Source organism: Tubulanus polymorphus, chromosome 3 (genome assembly GCF_964204645.1).
Source record: "Tubulanus polymorphus chromosome 3, tnTubPoly1.2, whole genome shotgun sequence".
Lineage (NCBI taxonomy): Eukaryota > Metazoa > Nemertea > Palaeonemertea > Tubulaniformes > Tubulanidae > Tubulanus > Tubulanus polymorphus.
Genome location: NC_134027.1, coordinates 4,920,746 through 4,943,394, shown reverse-complemented (window position 1 = coordinate 4,943,394; position 22,649 = coordinate 4,920,746). Strand labels below are relative to the sequence as shown.

At 37.4% G+C, this 22,649-nt stretch overlaps 2 protein-coding genes and 1 non-coding gene across 4 annotated transcripts; 2 read left to right on the top strand and 1 right to left on the bottom strand.

Moving 5' to 3' along the window:
* Nucleotides 1-4,060: 4,060 nt before the first annotated feature.
* LOC141901289 (uncharacterized) lies at nt 4,061-10,233 on the bottom strand. Its single transcript, XM_074788439.1, has 2 exons — nt 9,651-10,233; nt 4,061-8,881 (listed from the first exon to the last, which is right to left on the bottom strand). The coding sequence occupies exons 1-2, from the start codon at nt 10,021-10,023 to the stop codon at nt 8,487-8,489; spliced, it is 768 nt and encodes a 255-aa protein (XP_074644540.1). The 5' UTR covers nt 10,024-10,233; the 3' UTR covers nt 4,061-8,486.
* Nucleotides 10,234-11,017: 784 nt separating this feature from the next.
* On the top strand, nt 11,018-11,104 carry Trnastop-uca (transfer RNA opal suppressor (anticodon UCA)). The gene has a single exon. It is a non-coding gene; the product is annotated as a tRNA-Sec (tRNA).
* A 4,919-nt stretch (nt 11,105-16,023) lies between these two features.
* Nucleotides 16,024-21,886, top strand: LOC141901522 (uncharacterized). Of its 2 annotated transcripts, none has more exons than XM_074788824.1 (4): nt 16,024-16,153; nt 16,728-16,778; nt 17,353-17,442; nt 20,012-21,886. In XM_074788824.1, the coding sequence occupies exons 2-4, from the start codon at nt 16,763-16,765 to the stop codon at nt 21,121-21,123; spliced, it is 1,218 nt and encodes a 405-aa protein (XP_074644925.1). In that variant the 5' UTR covers nt 16,024-16,153; nt 16,728-16,762; the 3' UTR covers nt 21,124-21,886. The 2 variants fall into 2 exon arrangements, with proteins under 2 accessions (XP_074644925.1, XP_074644924.1); XM_074788823.1 differs by having other exon boundaries at nt 16,033-16,145.
* The last annotated feature ends 763 nt before the right edge of the window (nt 21,887-22,649 follow it).

Below are 22,649 nucleotides of genomic sequence, written 5' to 3'. Positions count from 1 at the left end.
CTTGTCATCTTCTTGGAAAGAGCTTATACAGTAGGCTGTCAAAGGCAGCTAACCAATACAAAACAAAAAACGTTCGTGTGAGTAAAAACAATTCAATCGCGCAAAACGCTTGAAAACGCTTTTTTACAATTTTCACCATTATTCAGTGGTCTGCATGATTACAGTAACTCACGTTTCGTCTTGCAAAGATATCGGCTCCACATTTCATTAACAAAAAACGTATAACGTCCTCGTGCTGTTCAACAGCAGCAAAAACCAAAGCGGTGTTACCCATCTAGAAATTTAAATGATGCAGTTTAATGTAACCTCCTCCCTTGATGATAAAGCATTCATTACGTCGAACTTCGAAATATCAAATGCAATATATGAATTCATACTCGCCTTTGTTTGTAAGTTTATGTTCAAAACCCTCTGCGCCGTTAATATTTTTATAGCCTTGAAGTCTCCGTTATTAGCAGCGATCATTATGGCCGTGTGGCCAGTCTAGATATTAAAGAAATAAAACGTGGAGTCCTCAAATTTCAATGAGGATAACGATTCAAACTTAACCGTTTCAGCTTCAGAAAAATTCTGATACAGAACTTACGCGATTCAAAATATTAGGATTTTCAAATTATTAATAGAAATAATAGTCAGATGCGTAATAAATCAACTCCATCTATCATCAATCAAAGTCGTTGAGAACGTTTGAAAATAATTAGTTTTTTTCTATCATACGAAGGCCTAAAAAGAAGGCCAATTAATGGTTTTTCGGATATCTATTCTACCTTGTTTTGTATATTGACTTTAGCTCCTCCGGCTATCAGTCGTTTCATGCATTCATATTGTCCATTAGCAGTAGCTTCCATCAGAGCTGTATTTCCATTCTGAAACAAGAGTAGTAGAAGTCCAATGAAATGGAAGTATAAGCTATGCACATTTAGATACGTGTTAACCAAAAGAGGATGAAGAAACTGTTTGCCGATGCCTACCGTTTGCTGATGGTTCACATTTGCCCCTGAATCTATCAATTTGAGCAACATCAAAGCATCTCCACGAGCAGTGAAGAGGTGTAACATGGTGATCTTATCCTTAAATTTAAAGCAAATTTTAGCAATAGTAAATTATTCGTTGTATTAGATGTAATACAAGATATCTATTTATAGCCAACGCTAATACCAACAGTCTCTTGCCATTTAGAACCTTACCCTAGGTCCTACAAATTCAGATTCGAGTAGAAATTGAACTAAGACGGTGAATATACCTTATCTCCGAAATGGTCAATATTAACGAATTCATATTCACTTCTTTCTTTTTCATTCAAAATTATTTCAGGGATGTACTGGGCGCCAGACTTGACCATTTTTGTAAACAGCTGCCGTACGTCTATTATTTGAACCTGTCGACAATTTGTTACTTTTGTTTTACATGCTCTGTGAAAACCATACTGCGACGGCGCAACCTGGAAGACTCTGTTTAATGCTGAACTTGTTCCTGGCGTTTCTGGACCAAAGAATAATGATGTAAAAGGATCCTTAAGTCCATATTCTTCCGAGATCTCACTAAACGCAGACTCGTCGGAATCAGATTCAGACGTCATGATTTGAACTTCAATTTTCTCTTGATTGATTTAAAGAAATTAGCGATAAATTTTTCACACGATCCACGGATTAAGATTCAAAACTGTGAAGAGTGATCGGTTGCAATGCTATGGTAACCAGTGTACTGTTTCATTGGACAGTGTGATAATCGTAACTACGGTTGATGAAAAACACGGCAACAGTTTTGCACCAAGTAAACCGTAAAGTGCTGCCGCAAGCCAATGGTGGTTAAATCTGATACTAATAAACATAGCGGATTTATGTTATTGAAACCATCCGCAAGAGGGCCATAGCTCTCCTTTGGAAAAATCATGAATTTTCAACTTCTAATTCCTTTGTTCTTAATTTTGCGTATCCATTATAAAGTTTCTGATAGGCATTTTTACATTCTGACAACTGTAGGGTAGTTATATTTATATACGAGTTTATTTGAATCATCGATTATTGTATACTGACTACCCAGCTGGATGTGCAATCTTATCCAATCGGTGGTTGATAATCACCTGTAGAGCGAAGCAAAGCTGAAACGCAGCTGTCATTAAACAGTACAATTTACTTCAACCGTATTTGTTTTGTTATGCTGTCTAAAATATGAAATTTGCCGTTATCCATTTATATTTACACACCCGGGTTTGCCAATAGATTTATCAATATACACATGTAATGCATAATTGTGCCAGCCCACCTGTCCAATTTTACCCAATTTCTCTATATGATATATAGTATATAGATTTGCTATAATTTTGCTCCAATTATGGCAATCGTACTCGGAGATACCAGTAACACCAGTCAGATTGTGGGACCAATGAAAATTGGCAAATCGGGGCGAGCTCAATTCCGGTATCCCGAGAATCGCTGCAACAAGGTGACACAGCTTGGAATATTTCTTTTGTTCATTCAAATCCGAATATAAAGTATGGACCAATTTTTTTCAAAAGAAGATATATATGTTTGATTCTTCGGTTTCGTCGACTGCACATTGCCTCGGGCATCGGGTATATTCTACAAATTAAACAGTAACTTACTGTAAAATAACTAGCGTTTTGAAAAGCGTAGTGCATCGATTTCTGTCATTACAAAGAAGAATTTGCATGCAGAAGTTACGGAAAATGCCCGAAGGCAGAATTTGTAGCTAGATTTTACTTTATATGGCGTATACCATGACGTATATGCACAAATGGTGCTCGTTAATTGGATATCTGAAACCTAGAACGAAGAAACTTCTAGTGCCTACAGGCATCTTGGTAAAGATGGTTTCAGGCTAACGTGGATATCGAAAAATGCGACAAGTTTTAGTTGGTTATTGGTCAATCAAATTGTTTGATATGAAAGCTTCATTTTTGTTGGAAATGTATCCTGCACAGAGTTTCCAAGATGGAGTCAAACATATGAAACCGAAAGACAGCTCAGCAAAAAACATTACTTGTTTGTAATGAATTCTAATCCGATATGTTAAACACCGGATTATATACCGCAATACCGGCGTAATGCATTTTATTTTCAAAACGATGATCTTGATTAATTTTCTAAATGAAATTGAAATAGGATGACGTCCAATAGACAGTGCGGATTCAGTCGCAGAGCACCTGTCTACAACAGCCATAGTATTTTCAGGCTATTGTAATTGAATATTCAGTCACATATGTTCCACGGTCGGCACGCTGCGCTGATATAAGGATGTATCGATCAATGAAATTCTGCCTACGGCGATTAAACGTTTAGATCCATTATTTTGTTCGTGATCTTAAATATCAAAGCGAAATCAACCGATTTTCAGGAGAATTCGAGTTTTACAAATCGCCTCGGTACATATTTGAATATATATATATATATATATATATATATATATATATATATATATATATATATATATATATATATATTGTTATATATATATTGTATGTGGTGTGTGTATGCTTAACCGCAATATAAATCAGTAATTTCTGCATCTCATAAAATCAAACAAAGAAAACTTTTGAGTCACGTGATTTCATCATCTACCTTTCTCATATTTGTCAAGTCAATTCAATTCAAAATTTATTTGTGCTATGTAGATGTTTTTTTCGGGTTCGGAGGCAAAAAATTATGATAGGTCTCGGCATCGAATAACCTTGTAGGGGTTATGGGCAAACAAACTATAAGTAACATATCGCTTCAATTAACTGATAGCGGGAGAGCAACTATGTCGCATGGGTTTACAGCCAGCTGTTCACACACAGCCTCGCAATATCCGTGCACGAATGACTATACCTTTATACGGATAGAACATGTGCGGTTTTGATGTTATGAATATATATACATATACATATACATCGATCGAAACGTTCTCAAGTTTTGTGAGAATTATCACAGTTTAGTACATTCAGATCCAAGTGCTTGGTGCGATTTTTTCTAGTCAGCTGTTCGATCGCCATAACACGTTATACATGTATGTACAATGAAAAATAAAAGCAAAAAGTCATTTTCTGTTTTTAGTTCTTGCTTTATTTATTTACGAAAAGTTTCAATATATTTCAAAAAGTAAAGCTTTATAGTTCAGCATTTTATACCTTTAACAAACGTGCGTTATCATTGCCACAATAAATACCAGTACAAACATTGGTTCATGTCATTTTACTCACTGACAGTACAAAGTCAAAACGATAAAACTCTTATCTTTTAAATATCTTCACTTTTTCACTATTCGTTACAATGTCCGCCGAGAATGAAAGTACTCCGATGGCTTTTCAGGCGGCATTGAATAAGAACCTGATCATTTTTTCTAAATTACCAAATACCCTTCTCGGTTTATTGTGAACCCTGAAATGAAATTTCTCTAGCATTCGGAATGATCATTGCGAGTCCTCGGACACGATCAGTCAGCGACTGCTGTTCTGATGCACTTTTGGAACACCAAAATAACGATAGTTCGTCAATGTTCATAGAGTTATTCGGTTTTTAGCGCCAAATGTGAAAACCAGTTGATTCATTTGTCTTCACGTATTACATACATTGAAATGAACTGCAGTATTTAGATTTCTAAAATGAATCCAATCAAGTCAGTAGACGCTTCTTTCTACCTTATAAGTATCAACCGTTAGAGAAACAACTTTCCAAAATGCTGGTGCACTATGCTTTACTTCAGAAGTATGATTGTTCTTTTCTTCAGTAACAAAGCACATATCCTTGTGTAGCCACATGGTTTTACTGGTTATGGCGACCCGAAACCGCTCAAATTGTATTCGCTGTATGCAAAAAAGCTGAAACAGAATTTTCTATTTCATCAAAGCGCATATGATTTGTTCAAATGTATCCACGTGGTATTTTAGTGGTTCGGGTCGAAACATTGAGTATTTTCCTTTCAACAAATGTGTCACTTTAAATTAAACTGAATTAAAATAGTACATATCACGAGAGAAATAACCATTTAAAACGGAAATACAAGAAACATCTAAAATGTATCCACGAACAAAAAGCAGGATTTTCATAGTTTTATTACTATTTTAGCGCCATCATTTGCAAAATGATCGACGACTCACTGAAAAGATTACCCGTCGGGTAAGTTTGATTTTACTAGTAATTAACAGCATTATTACACAAAGTGACACATGCTACTATGGGCTACACACTCGACTGTGCTGTTAAAAGAGTCAGAAAAATAGCCTACAAAAAATAAGTGATTTAAACTCGTGGTCCATTTAACAATGCATTGTCAATTTCCCTGGGCGGAATCAGTCAAATCTTTAATCCATTTTAGATTGACAAACTCGAGAGCCGAGGCCCGACAAGACCGGTTTATTTTCCCTGGTCCTACGCCTCGACTTGAATATTTTTGATTTTTTTCTTTTTTTCTATTTTTTTTTAAATTCCCGTTCCATAAGAATTGGCGTCTCAACATTGGCAACAACGTCTATGATTTACGAGAGTAACATGCCGCGCGAGTGCCACATATGGAAAGGGAAGTTTTTTTTATATTTTTGTGTCCTTTTTCTCTTAGATTTCAACGTTTCTTCTGTATTCATCTTAAATCGTTATCCGAGTTACTTTACAAAGTTAGGTGAATCCGTTTAGTCAGTCCGTCGTCGTTAATGTTATAGAATCCCTCAATCAAATAAAGATGGCCACCTCACTCAATAGACATATCTTGCGATGGAATTAGCTTGAGAATGTAGAGGCGGGTGGTTTTGAAGAGAGCTTTTTCGACAGCCATCTTTATAAGCGGGACCTATAAAAACCCAGTATGGGTCATAAAATCCCTCTCCCGCAGCTCTGCGGGCACAAACCTACAAATATCTATATAGCTTAACTGGTCATCATGTCCGTCCTGTGTTCCGAACAAAAATCTCTCAAATATTATCTCCCATTTGTCCCTATCAACACACATCAGTTTTGTATTATTTCTTTCAGGATAACGTGCCTCACAGACATATTACCTATGACCGATTTGTTTTCATTTTTTAACTGACACTTGTATAATCAATCGGTCTGACTCCTGCGCTGCGGGAAATGTATACTAATAAGAATACGAATTTTACAATATCAGGATTTCAGTACATCTCACACTTTACTAAAAAGAAGTCAAAATTCCATGGTCACTAACAAGCGTGTACTTTATTCCTTAAGTATTTCGTGTTTCCTTACGATATCAGTAAAACTCTGCTGTTGGCCTTTCACCGGGGAAAGACGATGTTTGTGATTTTCAAAACCATAAACGAGAGTAATATCGACAATTGAATGGAAGCCACACGTCAATATTCTATAGGTTCTATAAGTTCTGGTAAAGTCTAGCCAGTTCGTTATATTTCGTAAGAATAAAACACGCGACAATTAGCGAACGGAATATTGACTCTATAATAACGTATTATGTACGCTCAGTTGATGCTATATCAGTTGCCTTTGGTATGAAAAAAAATGAATAAGAGAAACACGACCTTAGCTAGATAGACATTAGAACTTTTCGAGATATGAATAAATTATGAGACATTATTAGAGATAATGCACAGGCTGATAAAGGTTTTTATAAATGTACAGTATTTGACCATATTCCATTTTCCGATCACTTACAGATAATGAATATTTGAATGCGCACATATTGATTGATTGCTTCATGGATATATTTAATTGTATGTCCTCCGGGGAATGAAGTCTTCGCAAATATATATTCTGTACTATATAACATCTATGTATTTGTGCGCCGTGAAAAAAATACTAACAAGTCAGCCGTCTTGGGCGATATAACATCTGCACAAACAAAAGCAAACAAAGTAACATACGCACAAATTTACTGGGTAATCACAAAGACTTTTTTCATGATTTTTTAAATGCTTATATCTATGATAACAAAACAACAACGAAGATATAACGACCTTTGAAACCTAAAGAAACTAAATAACAACATCCATACACATCGGATAGATTTTTGCCTAAAGGCCTTACCATCAAACACAAAATCGAATACAGCAAACATTCGCAATAATCGATGTGCGAATAAGAGAAATGAGATGCGATTTGTATTGAATAAAATTGGAAATGTACTAGTAAGGTTTGCCTCAGGCGCTGCCAGGTAGGTTTAAGTTTTATGTTTAATGAAACAAGTGAAATATTTTTTTGAATTGATGTACTGGGTCTAGGTTCTCATTGCGCTAACAACAATTACTGTTCAACCACTGTCATTGTCAAAACAAAAAAAGAATATGAAATGTACGAATATGTTTGATTTCAACAAATGATAATCATCTTTTTTCATTCGGGTCTGTCCGAAATGGTTATGAATTAATCAAACATTCACTATACATACAGAAATGTATGAATGAAAATACAATATTCTGTATGCATAATACGCGAACTGAAAGAACACAGCTGTTGCGCGTTAATACAACGGCTGTGGATCAGAATTAATGAAAAACATCGATCTTTATATCGGGAAAAGCTTCAAAATTCGCGTGTATGTTATAATGGTAAATGAACATATGCTGTTCGATATGGCGAATGTATAAAACTGGAAAAACCTAAAACATGTGAAATTGACACTCAAATAGAATCGAATTGCCAATCTTTGAACCAGGTACACTGCCCTTTAGATAAGATATTCAACATAAAATCCTGAGCTCTGCGCACATCCATTGTATAACTGAACATACTAAATGATTTATAATTCGAGGTGACAGTTTTTGGCCAAAAATAAGATAATAAATTTCTACATAAATTCATAACGTTTTGTAACAGAATAACCGTTTATAATATTATGCATCTGCCAGAGATTATTAAAGACATATATAATGGATTTGAATGGGGGGGGGGGGGAGTTACTGCCTATATTTAGTGATTCCAATAAACTTTGATAAGTATTCAACATAATTAAAACATTCACAATCAATGCCAATGGTGCGTACACACGTAAAACTGTATTTCTCTAAAAATCTATGAACAAATAATGCAACAGAAAATCTCAATAAGCATATGTAATTCTGAACACTAAACTCAAAACGATCAATAATACATCAAGTTGTGATCCGACTCTTTTGGATTTATAATACAGAAAAAAATGTTTATGTCTATGATACACTTTTGACGCTTCGCATTAAATTCTCATTGACGAGGCCCCAACACGGGCTACGCCATTACAAATACATTTCCGTTTTTCGGGTATCTAAAATCTATGATATACATATCATCAGTATGCAAGTGTCAAAAGAAAAATTTTAGGCAACTTTTATGCATCAACTTTCTCCCTAAAATAGCACCATTTAGCCGTCAATTAATATGCGTTTCTCGAGGGCTTAATATGTTAAAAGCCCTCGGCTAAAACCAACGCACGAAAAATATATTTAAAAAAATATCACATCACCTTGGGCCCGTCTTGTTCTTCGTGTGAGTCGACTTGTACGTTCTGGAATGATTTTATCACAGTAAAGTTGATTTTTCCTGTTACAAATTATCAAAGTCACACGATTCCGGTGAGCTTGGCTGGCTGATTGAAACTGAATTATTGCGCGTCCGAAGAGTTTCTACTTGTTTTTTAAACTGGTCGCGTTCGCGTATAATTACTTGCAAATGACGCCTCAAGATCAAATTTTCCTTTTCCAGTTGGGTATTCCTGTTTTCGAGGTCGTATTTTTGGCGGTTCTTCTTCGTTCGGCAACTCTGCGCGTATCCGCGGTTCTTCAATGTTCTTCGTTTGTATTTAAGCCTTCGGACTTTGTCTTTGCTTAAACCACGCAACTTCCCGTTTAGTTCTCGTACAGATAACGTGACCAACTCCTCATCGGTGATACCGTAACACTCGTCAGAATCCATGTCGTTGTCATTCGTTGTGTCTAAAACTGTAAGAATAATCAAAAAGATATCTGATTAATATCATAAGGAAAAACATTGGATATCGTTAAAATGCGGGCTGTTCAACATGGAATTAGCATATATATCATAAATAAAAGTAGACATTACGGATTCATTCATTTTTATTCCAGGGCATTATGAATTATTCATTTTTTCTTTAGAAATATTTCACAGTTTTTGTTTTATCTATATATTCATCTATTATTCATGAATTTTGACAGTTATTTAGACCACGATTTGAATAATAAATCATCCGATCATCATGAAAATCTATTTCTTCTTTTATGTACTAGAACGCCAATCTAAAGTCAGTTAATTTCTTATAGTTTTGATATGTATATATTATGCTATTCAAGGTGTTTGCTAGTTTTATCTATGTAGGACAAAATTCCTAGATTGTCTATACATGAATCAATATAACAATGAATGAAATACATTTTATATAGCCTAACTTTATTTCTATGCTATTGCCATTGAATGGAAATACGTGGACACTTTTGTGAAACACGCTTATATGCTGAAAGTAACATTAGCCGGCAGTCTTAAGCGTTTGCATTTATATGATTATCGGTCATAAAGCGATTGCCAAGAGAAAAAATCATTTATAACGATTACCATGAATAAATGAATTACATATGGAACACAATAAGCTTTTATTAGAATGAATTCGTTTTAATGAATTGAATCCAAACATTGTCTCTCAAAATAACGAACTCGAAAAGCATAATGGTTATCTTGGATAAATTCAACACTTACCGGAGCTAGCTGACGGCGATTCCGGGGTCATCATCGCTGGGTCTTGGTCATCGATGGTCAGATCAATTACGTTGTTAGAAGTTGTTAGATAATTCATGGGCAGGGTAAGCCAAGCCAGGTCGAGTTCGTTGCTAGTAGACGTGTGAGGATAGATTGATGCCGATTGTGAGGTCAAGTCGATTGGGTCGTTTCCAGACGGTGCAGGGGAAGGTGTCAGGTAGGATCCGGGACTACACAGGGAGTCAGCCGAAATCCATCCATCGTCGAACCCGCCTTCCGTCTTCACTTCTATTGTGTCCACTTCCGGTAATCCATTGTTCGTTAACTGGTCGAAATCAAAATGCAAGTCATTGACTAAATCCTGAAATTCCATTTCGACCACGTTTTCAAGTTGCTGATTGACCGTCAGTAGTACGTTATTTATATCCCTCCAAATTCAACGATTTCAAATTCTTATAACCAATAAAATTGTCCGAATTGTAGAAATGTTCAAATTTGCAATATGTTGTTCACTAATTGAAAGGCAATGGTGGAAAAAACGGTGGCTGAGGGAGATACCACCATCCACCTGGGAAGAAAAGGGGCACGCAAACTAGCGCGATTTCCAGCGTATATATACTTCCTGTGACGTCATCATGGCGGATTAGTCTTTAGCCAATCACCGGCCTCAAGTCAGCTCTAACGCTGTTGCACAACTACACAGTACAGTTCTGCAACGCGCTGAATATGTAATTTATGATTTCATACAACAGAACAGTGCGCGGAACTTAGTGAGATAGCTTATATCGATCCAGTTTTGCGCTATCGCATGTGACTGATGGGTCATTTTGAAAGACAGCGCGCGCCATCTAAACATTTTTAGGGCGGTTAGTAACACGTTTGAAACATTGCAGTAAGTAAATTCAGAAATATTATTTATCAAACAAGACGTTTCGATCAGATATCCAAACACTCATCACCAGGTTATTGCTACCAGTAGCTTTGACATGACATACAAAACATAATTTGAGGCTCCTTCTCTTTCCAGATGAATTAGGAAAAAGTAAGTAAAAAGACGATCAACGACCGATATCTACGACTGAACCAGTCAATGCATTTAGCGCCATCTAGTTATCGGGTATTAGAAATATTGCACCGGCAGATGATGGGCGCTATAACCGTTTTAAACAACACATTGGGAAGAGCGCCATTTCAAAGACAATCCATATTAAATACGAAAATATCGTGATGTTTATTTTGCAAACTATGTTGCATTCTTTCACAGCTGTCATGTCATCTAAATAAATTGGGTTACCGGGTATATACCGTGTTTGTAAAGAGTACATAAAACAACACCTATTTAACGGTGGTGACGCGAGTGGTAGAGTGCCCGGATGATCCTCAGTGGTCTGGGGTGCAGGCTTCAAACCTGTAGCTGACTAGCGTCAGAGTGGTTCAATTCCACCTTTCGGGCGTAAGTAATTTGTGACTACCTGCGCGTGCCATGTCCAAACCAACGAGATAATTTATTTTTGCATCTTATAAAGCATTCTTGACACACGGCTCTAAGTACCTTGCACGAAGATCTGCATTTTTCGAAGGCCTGTTTGGTGTCTGATGTCCGGTGATTATAATAAATCTTAAATGAACTGTTCATGAAAGTCGCAAATACATAAACCTCTTCAGGGGCGGTTCCAAGATCCTCCCGATTTTTTGCCAAAATAACTTTTTCACAACGAAAGTTACACAGTGGCAAGTTATTGCCGGTCATTTTGTTCTAAAATCACTCATGGATTGAATTTTCTTGGGCCCCCAAACCATCTTCAGAACTCAGCGTCTAAGGCGCTCGCGTCCATGTACCAAGTACGCTTGGATTTTTAGGGAACCCCTTTATTCCTGGATCCGCCTCTGCTTTTTTTGTAGTGTAACTATAATGTGTACTTTTTGGTAAGTCAAAATTATCCCTGGTTAAATTTCCCAAAATTTGAATTCACTTGAAGATATTTCAAAGTTCTTACGTTTAAAAACTGATTGAATAAAAAAATTTTAAATTCTCCGTTGCATTGGTCACATTATTCATCTTGGATAATCTGTGACTTCAAGCTAGCTACATTCATCAAAATGTCATTATCGTATTTTTGAAAATCTCCATGAAGAGATACAATTGGAAAGTAATAATACAATATCTACGTACATATGTATTCCTAAATATTGTTGTGAAAAGTATCATCTAGTTTTTATCTTGGTTTTATACTCTGGTTTTGATAGAAAACTGAATTTCGGGGGGATTTTAAGCATGATAGATTTTTACCTTGGGGGATACTTATTGAGGGTGATAAATCAACTACAACCGTAAATTTCCATTCGCATTCAACGGCTCCCGGTTTTGCTAAGCTTTTTGCAGTAGTGAAAATTCAGTGGCAAGAACTGACGAAATCCGTAGCTCGTGCGAATAGTTCAATTTTTCAAGTGCTGTACTTTATGCATAGGAATTCTCACCTACGGCATAATAACAAAATAATGTTAGGCTCGCGAACGTTCAAAAATAAGATCAAAGATCAAATACTTCGGTTGAAACCTTTTCGTAAATGTTTATGTTGCGAGTTACCGTGGACTCGGAGACCTGTTGAATCGCGCCGATTTAGAAGATCCGTTGCAATTCGCGCGCGTCCGGGAAATAACGACTTTATTTTATTGTAGCCTCCGGTGTTTATTGTAAAAGACACGAGAATACAAGAGGACCTGTTCTCCATGCGGTGTTACTAAGTTAAATAGTTCCCTGGGCGGCAACGACCAAACCGCCCAGATCTATTGTGTAGAAATGATCACCCATTGATAACACGAGTTCTACGCATAATCGCGGGCACAAGATGAAGACCGACACAAAAGGCAGTGATAGCCTAAATACTTCCGTTAGTCTGATGACGGGGTCACCATGCATGGGAATGCCATTCAGCCAGACTCATGTGACGTCATAAGATGGTGATGCCCCGAATATCCGGTCTCGGGTAAAATGCAAGTGCACGCGCTGTGATTGCCATTTCCAATCATGACCACCATCCTGTCAAGTTACCATTGAACAGCTGGGAAGGCAGAAAATATTTTTAAAGTTGACTTCAACGAATTTGTTTGCACTTGGATACGGATTAAACCACTTTTATTCATTTCTATTGGTAAGTGCGTTTCATTTTAATTTTTTAATTTTATCCATGCAAAATACGCGCTTGCGCAGTCTTGTCGCAGTGGTCAGTTTTTTGAAATAACGGCGAAGTAAGTAGGAATCTCGTGTAATTTCATCAAGATTCAACAATTAGTAGCAAATGTCATAAACTATATAGAATCAAAGTTATTTGTATATTTAAGATATCGTAAACAATATTTTTTGTCGGTGATACGCGCGCATTTTAGGCATTGGGAAGTGGCATCTTCTCCAGCGGTATATAGGTCCATGTTTTATGTATGCCTTCTATATCTACGCAGAGAAATTTTTTGATAAATTGACACTATTGAATTAAGTCGTGCAGATTTCTGAAAAATGATCGCATAAAAACCATTTGAAAAAATTTCAGTTCATCCTTTGCGGTTTTAATGAAGTAATCCGCATTTTTATATATTTATATTTACCTGCCTCGATACATTTCATATTCCTGATGTCACAGATCACATTGGACACGTGTCCTCTCTACTTACCGTATCTAGCGTGAATTATATATGTATACATTCAGATTAATGAAAGATTACAATCGTGATAAAGGTATTACGCCACATTAGATAAGATTGGTGACAAGGCATCGTTTTAAAACTTATCTGAAAGCGGATTAACCGACCATTGGATTTTTCAAAGTTTTTATTGCCATTTTAGGGATACCACATAAAAATTTATGCTATCGCGGTAACCGAAGCGGTTCAGTGCGGTTCTCATTCTTGTTATCCGCCGTAAGTTCATCGCCCAGTTCACCAAAGATAGTTGTCCAGTGAGTAACTGTATTATCGTATGAAAAAGAAAACGGTTACAGAATTTCAGATATTCCAGATATGAATGTATCAAAATTACAACCTTAAAAGTGCGTATGGAGAGTTTAAATGAATAGATATATATGTCTTCAACTTGACCGAATTCCAGAGGTTGGAACACGGTATAACTTCCGACGTGCGCCCTACTGTGAGCCATAGTTCCGGACGATTATCAAAGATACTACTGTTGACTTGAGGAATACTCGGCATTCTTTAGGAATCGCTATGTTTTAGAAGTGGTGCTGTTTATGCCGAATATGTTTTGATTTGAAACGATATTTTGCTCGCGTACATAAGTGACCCGATTGAACCAAACCAATTGAATTATTTGTTTGATATCAATTTAATTGAAAGGCAATATATTACATAACTGAGACTTTTAGAAATATCAATATAATGGAGTATTAAGTAGTTGCGGCACTCATCGCGCCTTCAAATGATTAGTATTAATCAGTGGGATAATAGTTTATTCTTTTACCCGAATTGATATTTCGCTGATTTTTCGCACGGAGTTGAGTAGGCGACTAACGGATCGGTCACCAAGTTCGTCTCGTTTGCCTGTTCGGAAACTTAACGGAAATAAACGCTTACATAAAAAACCGGTTTAAATTGTATTGTCGTGAAAAATCATGATTATTGTTGCTATGGGCCAGAAATCTCAGTAATGGCGTATACACATCCGGTAGTAACATTATCCATCACTCCGCGTATGTATAACGGTATTTTTCTATCAACTTAAAAAAGAATGATTTGAATCTAATAAAGAATAAGATATTTGATAAGAATGATCTGAATTCAAAATATATATAGTCAAATCTGAATTTATGATTGCGCTGAGTGTTTAGATTTTCCAATTGGGCCATCATTGCGCATACTATTTGGAAAATACTTTTCGAATATGTTTTGAATATTTTTTCGAAGTGTTTCGCGTCTCGGAGAGAGTGCATGTTACGAACAACAGAAATCGACGCAATAATGTAAACGCGGATCAACCATCCGTTTCGGTTGATCACGCGGTCACGTGACAGCGTCGTCTGTTCAGTCGGCAACAGGTTGATAGTAACAAGGCGGACACTTGTCATAGTCAAGTGCACTATAGATTCACGGTTGTCAGGCGGGTATCAACTCCGCCGCCGTTTATTGTTGTCCCCCGTGCTCGATATTTGTCAATAGGATCTTGTTTTTCTCATGACGGTCGGGAACCCGTGTCCGGTTAGAACATCTTATTGTCGGGTGATAATGGTTCCTAACGGCTGGGATATTTTTTTGGGGCAGCAGCGACAATATATAGATTAGTTCAATTGATAACAATGACTTAGACAGATTTTTTATCCGATATATGTCTGATGCTACTATGCAAAACGGAGCAAACACGTTTAATTCTATGCAGAAACAAGCGGTTATGTAGTATCGGAGGATGAACTTTGCTGGTTCTTACCACACATCAGAATATTTGTCTAACAATGCAAGACAGTCTGGCGGGAACCATGAAATTTCTTTAATAAGCGTACTGGTGATTAATTAACTACACAGGAAGTAAATGAGCGCGTTACTACGCAGATATATCGACGATTAGGTCTCAATTATTGCGGTCAGGATTAAATTTGTTCTCGTGGTCAAACATAAAATTTAATTGTGCTTAGTGCCAATTAGCCCCGCAATCTTTTCTCACTAAACAAGCGTTAATTGCCCTGATAACGCCCTCAAAGATAGCTGAATGGCATTGTCGTCTGTCCAATACACCTAGCAACGCCACAGTTATATAATAACCTAATGATTAGCGATTATTGGGCCTATTGTTGATATTGATAGTTCAAAGAAAATACTATTCAGAGTCCGCGGAAAAAATTTCGTTCAGACGAAAGTGAGATCCGACTTTGATTTATATTGCGTAAGTTGTCGGTTGTCATGAGCCTAGTTAGTATTTAGATATCAACCGGCGCCCTTCTCAGCAGAAACTGAAATACCAAAAGCGTTCTCCTTTCAAATCGGAAGTATTCACGATAGCCCTGCCTAGCTGTACAGACGAAATGTCTAAATTTTAGGAAATAACTTGATTTGCCCCATGGTCGGACATCTCTTCCCGTACTTGCGTAGGCATTCATCTATTTATATCACAATCCAAAAAAATGTTTTAGCTTCCGCGTGATATAACGCATGGAAAAATGACAATTGAAAGCGTGGGTTGATTCCGAACGAGCCTTATTTAGAACAGTAATTCGGCCATCATTATTCATGAATACCTCCTAAAGCGGGTCGACTGCATAAAATACAAAACGGATTGATGACGTCACGTCAGGTCAAATTCCAATCCCGGGTTTCCCCGTGTTGATACCGCTATTCGTGACGTCACAGTGACGCAATGACCGTCATTAATAATATCCGGGGCAGTTAGACGTGATGAGCAGAGAACACGGATGGAATGCAGTTTCTCTCTATACGCTATATGGAGTATAACCTCTAGTGCAGTCTACTATCATGAATGAACGAATGAACATATAGGTAATTAGGTAATTTGAAACCTATTTAGTTATTATTAAACATAAATATATGTATATACATTTACATGGTTATCATAATAATCATATACGTATTCGAGCTTGTTCCCTTTTTACTAAACGGTCTTAGTAGGATGTTTTCTTAATGTATTTTTCAAATGTTGGTTCTTCTATAATGTCGGTTATTTTGTGATTGATACTTTTATGTCAACGAAGGTATTTATCTAAGAAACAACGCATTGATCGTTCATCTTTTCGTCCGGCGTAAAAAAAAATGTGCTTAGGTCGTAAAAATTTTTTCCGGCCCTCTGTCACCGGCATTTGCCGCCCCCTGAAATAATTGTTATCAGACACATAATTATGTTAGGGTAAACTACCTCAAGATAACCTCCTTTATAAACTTCCTGGTTATTCCCAAACCTTCCTACGTTTTGGTTGATATTAAGAAGTATCACTGCAATTTTGTCTATGTAACAATAGCTTTTTGTGATTCAGTGGCTACGGGATCCGCATTTGGAAACAATTTTATTTTTTGATTTGTTTCTTTGAACACCGCATTTCATATCTTCAATTTTCTTTTTGACAGATTAGCGCATATCTTAGAAAGCCTTTCAAGTTTGAATGACGTTTATGGAAGGTAAGTTTAGTGAGATTTTTTCATATTACATCACATGTCCGAAGATAAGTTCATTTATAATTGTGGTGAAGATGACGCGTGGGTGGTTTGGCGGTCACAAGTCGAATACCGAACGAACTAGTCACTGATTATTTAGATGCTCACGCCACGCTCGACCCACATAATCTAATATCAGGTTTTTCACGCCCAACAAAAGATTCGTAAATTTTATTATGATAAAGTGAACAAGGCCCAAGGACTCGTTTATTCAGTAGCGTGGGAATCAGCTCCTTCAGCTCCAACGCGATAACCGCAGCGAACTTTTTTCTACAAAACATTCACCGCTAGTTTCAAGCGTTTTGAATATTTCATTTTGGAATAAAGACGTTTAAAAATGCGCAAAAGAATATCTAGACATCGGCGTGAATGTCTTTTTTGATTGAATGACATCAGTTCAAAAAAACAACATCAAAAAATTCTTTAAAAATCAGTCAAATATAAAATAAGACTCCACGATGCAATATAAGCGACTAATATTAAACGTAATAAGACTAACAGAATCTGGATATCTTATTCAATGATTTTAATCTTTCAGATAATTGCGGAACTGGATATTGTAAGATGGGCGATACGTCACCAGAGGCGGATGTGGCCAATTCAAGGATCACCAGTCCAAAATCAAAAGGTATAAAAAGACTTCTTAAGAACACAATGATTGAATAGCCCGTTACTTTCTGTGCAGATGCGGCTTGGCCGTTTTTGGTAATATGCGGGCCCATTGATACTTGTTTATCGATAAAATTCGACCACAATTTGAAAAACCCGTTGAAACGTGTTTAGCGTCGAGGTTTTCGGGTGCATTTACCTTACAACCGATGACCTAGACTGGTGCTAACCGGTCAGGTATAATGATGACGTCTTAGGATTTAAATTTGAAATTTGTATGAAGATAATAGCAATAAGTTGTAATATGAATATCGTAATTCCTCCAAACTTCGGCAGTTATGTCGAAAAAAAAGAATCTCATGAATGACTCCATGTCTATGTTCTGAGCAAAATCTGTTTGTAGGAAGCAATGTCTTAAGTTCATATTAATCTACTAATGTAATCATACACGTGTTCGGGTCAATACCAACGAACCGCTTACAATCATCAAACAGGGAGAAACTCTGTGGTGACAGAGGATCTCGAGCTTCGCTGTGCAATCTAATCTTCCCGGAGAGGGAGGAAGTGAGAAAAGTCTCCCTTTGTTTGGAGATTAGTTGTTTTATTGCTGCAAGCGCCCCAAAAGACAGACACCGAATTGAAGTACCCACTTCCGCTTGCGGTGCTGGTTCAGTAACAGGAAGAGCTTATATAACTAGCCATTGAGCAAGCAGAAGATTTATTTTTAATTTCCTGCAATAGGGTTTAATATCTTGCCATCTTTAAAGGGAAATAACATTTTCATTTCCGCATCTTGACATTACAGTTCTCGGCTGTTCTTACGTTTTTTTCTACCAACATAAACCGGCGAAATATTCATAAATATCTGGCGGGACCAACCATCCGTTGATCTCTCATGTTTATTCAGAAAAGAAACGACTTTTCTCCGTGGCGGAATGCGCTAAGTTAAAATGATACTCATTTTTTTTAGTTATCCGTTCAAAGTTTGAGTGAATATCTACTCGGAGTTAATTCTTTTGAGTTTAGGCTTTCGAGGCTTTCTCTTTTCAAGTGGTGAAAATTGTTGTGTTAATACTCCAGGGAGTCGGTGATCGCCGAAACTTATTGACTAAAATCAATAGTTAATGACGAAACCCATCTTCGAAAGTAAATCAAACAGTTATTAAATATCGGAATATAACAATTTAATCTAGCTAGATTAATATCGGTATCTGCTCTAATCCCTCGTAGGATTAGTAACCTAACGCGTGTGCTGCCCCGAGGTATTGTGATCTCTACTCCTCTCATCAAATCAAACAATATCCGTCTCCATCGCGAGGCATCATGGGTAGGCGACGATATATAAGTTCATCGACTCAAAATATCAAGATCATAAAGCTTCGAAAGACGACTTTCTTCATTCGGATCCCTATGAAGCATAGGAATTGTGTACAAAAGCTCTATAGTTTAGTGCGAGTTGTGTTTTGAATCGACATTCATCACGGAAGTTATTAACAACTTGCAAGGCTAGATATCATCTGTATGTAAAACGCTGAAACAGTTGACAGTAGTTTGAGAACGAATTTACAGCACGTTCTCTGGTGCGCAAAATATTAGACTTTGGACAGGGATTAATTTCTTAAAGTGTCGATATTCCACGAGATATTTGTAGAATGTGTTTATAAGTATATATTTCACCATGTGTGACATGTTACCAGCAGTAACTGGTCAGCTTATGAGATCGACTCTTCCCTTAGGTAATTACTATCGTCTAACTGTATTTGTTATTGATTATAGAACTCTGAAACCAATTTACTGTAATAATTTCGGGTGGAATGTCGTTTGAAGCGAAACTAGCTTTGCTATATTTTTACTGTTTTTTTTTTAATCTGTCGCACGTTGTTTTTTATTTCAATATCTCGTTGTTGTATTATTTACCATACGAAGAGTTATACTACGAAAAATAACAGATGTGCACATTTAAGGATTGTCAAGAGTGCTCCTTCAATCACATCTGATACAGCGGTCATTGGGAACAGGCTTGCCCCTATTCTCATCACAGGAGTGTGAACTAGTTCAAATGACAGCGCAGTCATTTAAATGGCTTCTAATGGGCTGAAAAGGATCTCAAGTTGCAAGCTGTATATCATTGTTTTGTCCGCGGGCAGACGCGGGCTTTAGAGCATCTAAGTAAACACACGACTATCTCACCATTTTTGATAGACGCTTCTGCTAGCCTCTCAAAAACTAGGAAAAATATATACACAGTTTTTTGGTCATTGAAGCACGCGTATGTCGCACTCGGCGGTCTTGCGTTGAAAGGGTTTCATTCGAGTAAGTCCTTTTGTAAATGAATTAACAAAAGGATGCGGCCTTCATCCGGCACATGCTGCGCTGAAGTGCTATTTGGGATTCGTTTTACGGAGTGCCTTCTTATTTGGTGTGATATTCAACCAGTTGATTATAGATCGGTGCCCGCATCTATACAATATTGTTAGCATCTGCCAATTGGACTATTTAATGCATTTGTTTTTGTGCGTCAACCGTTGATAGACTTTATATATGAATATCGTTGATAACTAAACGTTCTTTATTTTCGTGTCTTACAGGAATGGAATCAAATATAACGTTGTGGCAGTTTCTGTTGGAGTTATTGCTCAGTAATCAATATACACATATCATACAGTGGACCAACAACGAAGGAGAATTTAAATTGCTCAACGCAGAAGATGTAGCGCGATTGTGGGGAATGCGAAAAAACAAACGTAATATGAACTACGATAAATTAAGCCGCGCGTTGCGATATTACTACGACAAGAACATCATCAAAAAAGTGATGGGACAGAAATTCGTGTACAAATTCGTGTCGTTCCCCGAAGTCATCAAAACGGAGAATAAGGTTCCGTTCAAAGTAAAAATGGAGAGCTTAGCTAACGAAGGACAGTACAAACTACCGTTCGGTTTGACATCACCCGGAATGTCCAACGAATTGCGCAGTCACGGGCATTGGTCTCCTCATTCCGCATTTGTATCGGCGCCTAGGTCCAGCCCACCTTCTACTACCCGCCAACAAAGTCATTCGCCTGAGCTCCAACCGCGTGGTAGATCTCCGACGATTCGCAAAACTGAACAAACGCCTTTGAGTTCGCGGGACCGCAGTAGATCCAAAAGTCCTCGACGCTTTTCGCCGTATAACTCGCCGAATAGTGAACCCGCTCATCGAAGGAACAGTAGCACTAGTAGTCACGGTTTATCTTCTCCGTTAAATTCATCCACCGATTCTAACACACACCGCGGCAGTGCTGGACTTTCTTCGCCCCCATCGGTTTTGACGTCACATCTGCACGGTCGCCGACACGTTCCGTATCCGATTCCAATTCCGCCGTCATTAGCGTCCGAGTCGAGTTTCACTTCACCTGGACTGTATACATTCTCCTCTCCCCACAGACACGCTCTATACAAAAGTGGATGTCAGTCCTTATCACCACCGTTTCTATTTTCTAGTCCTGGATTCGGTCAACGGTCACCAATTCTCCCTTTACATTTTTGGGGTTCACTCGCCTTGAGCCCGCATTACCCCGCGGCGCCCGCATTTCCATTCCCTACGTACATTCCGGGACCAATGTTCTCACCAGTACCGATGCCACCGATGCATTTAGACGATTTGCCATCGCCACGATTCAGTTCGCATTCGCCGACTAAAACGATTTCTGTTCAATGACATGAGGAGAAAAAAGACGCTTCTAAGTGAGTGAACAGCGAGAACAATAAGTATTGACCTCGTGGACTGTAAATGGTCACCTCCTCGTTATCACATATTAAGAGGGTACAGTGGTCATTATATATTTCAAGTAAATTCGATGTGTGGTGAGATTTTGATGAAAGGAGATGATTTGACCGAAGCCTTGAGGTTCATTATGTATGTGTTCATTGTATAAAGAAAAACATTTATTGAAATGTACATGGAAATATACTGGTGCTATTACAGCGGAATAAATATTTGCCGCATTTCATATTATACTAATAATTAAGATTCCAAGTAGATTTAGAAATGATCAAACGTACACAAAGTTAGTCTTAAGAATGTAAGCGTTTTTGCTCAAAGAACGCCTTTAAAATTTCAGTGTTTTACTAGTTTTGAAGAGTCCGCTTAGTCGTATTGGAATTATATTGTGGAAAACTACGAATATTGTGTATTTTGATTTTCTGGTTTATTCGTCGTTTGTAAATAAAAAGTTTCTGTGCATTGAATTGCAACTACACGATTCTGGTTACTAGTATAATTTACCGGTTGTACCCAGTTGAGTTAGTAACTTTCGAAAAAATAGATTGATTAATTGTGCTTCATCGAAAAGGTGCAAACTGTTATATATCATTAGTTATTAGACGAATAGGTCTAATTGTGTAAATATGTATGTATGGTATTTGATAATAATTGAAAAGATCGCAGTCAATTATGATTTCAAAGAAATAAAAACATTTAAAAGGAAGCCTTGAGTTTGGTGTGGAAACTGTATGTTTAAACTTCAGAATAGTCATTCTAACAGATTGGTTACAATTATTCTACTCAACTGTAGAACTGGCTGCTATTTCAATAGTCTAATGGAGTTGGTCGTTAATTCGACCCTGAACTCTGTTACTATTGAGGCGATTTGTCTGAGGAAACAGTTGGTTTTTATCCTCCAATTTCGCCATGTGATCGCTGTCTATGAAAAAGCCCGATCAAGTACTTCCGGTAAACAGATCCGCAGGAAATGGGAAGGAAATCGCATTTTCCCGACTTGAGAAAGAAGAATTTTATTAAGCATCTAAATAGCGCATTGGTGGTCGAGAGGGAATTAACAGATTCGATGCTTTTAGCAAAACAGGAAGTGAATTATGTTTGATACGCGCCGTTTTAGTCCCTCTAGAATTAAGTTACATGAGCTGAGACCAACTTCTGCCGGATGTGGGGATCGCGTACTAAATCGGCTGGTGTAAGCTGCTATTCGTGGTTTATTGCCGATACATTGTCGCCTGATCACCCATAGCCATTATCTTGGAGAAAGTTTGCTACACTTTTACTCTGATGAAATAGAGCGCTTTTATTACACCTTTTTTGCGTGAATATTTGTGTAATACTGGACGCGTGGTATCTGGCCCCGGGTTAAAATGTGTCTGTGGTGAGGAACGCTTCACTGTCGAATCCACTGATGCGTCACTTGGACACGCATTTACACGGTAAATTGCCGGTTCCCGATACACTTC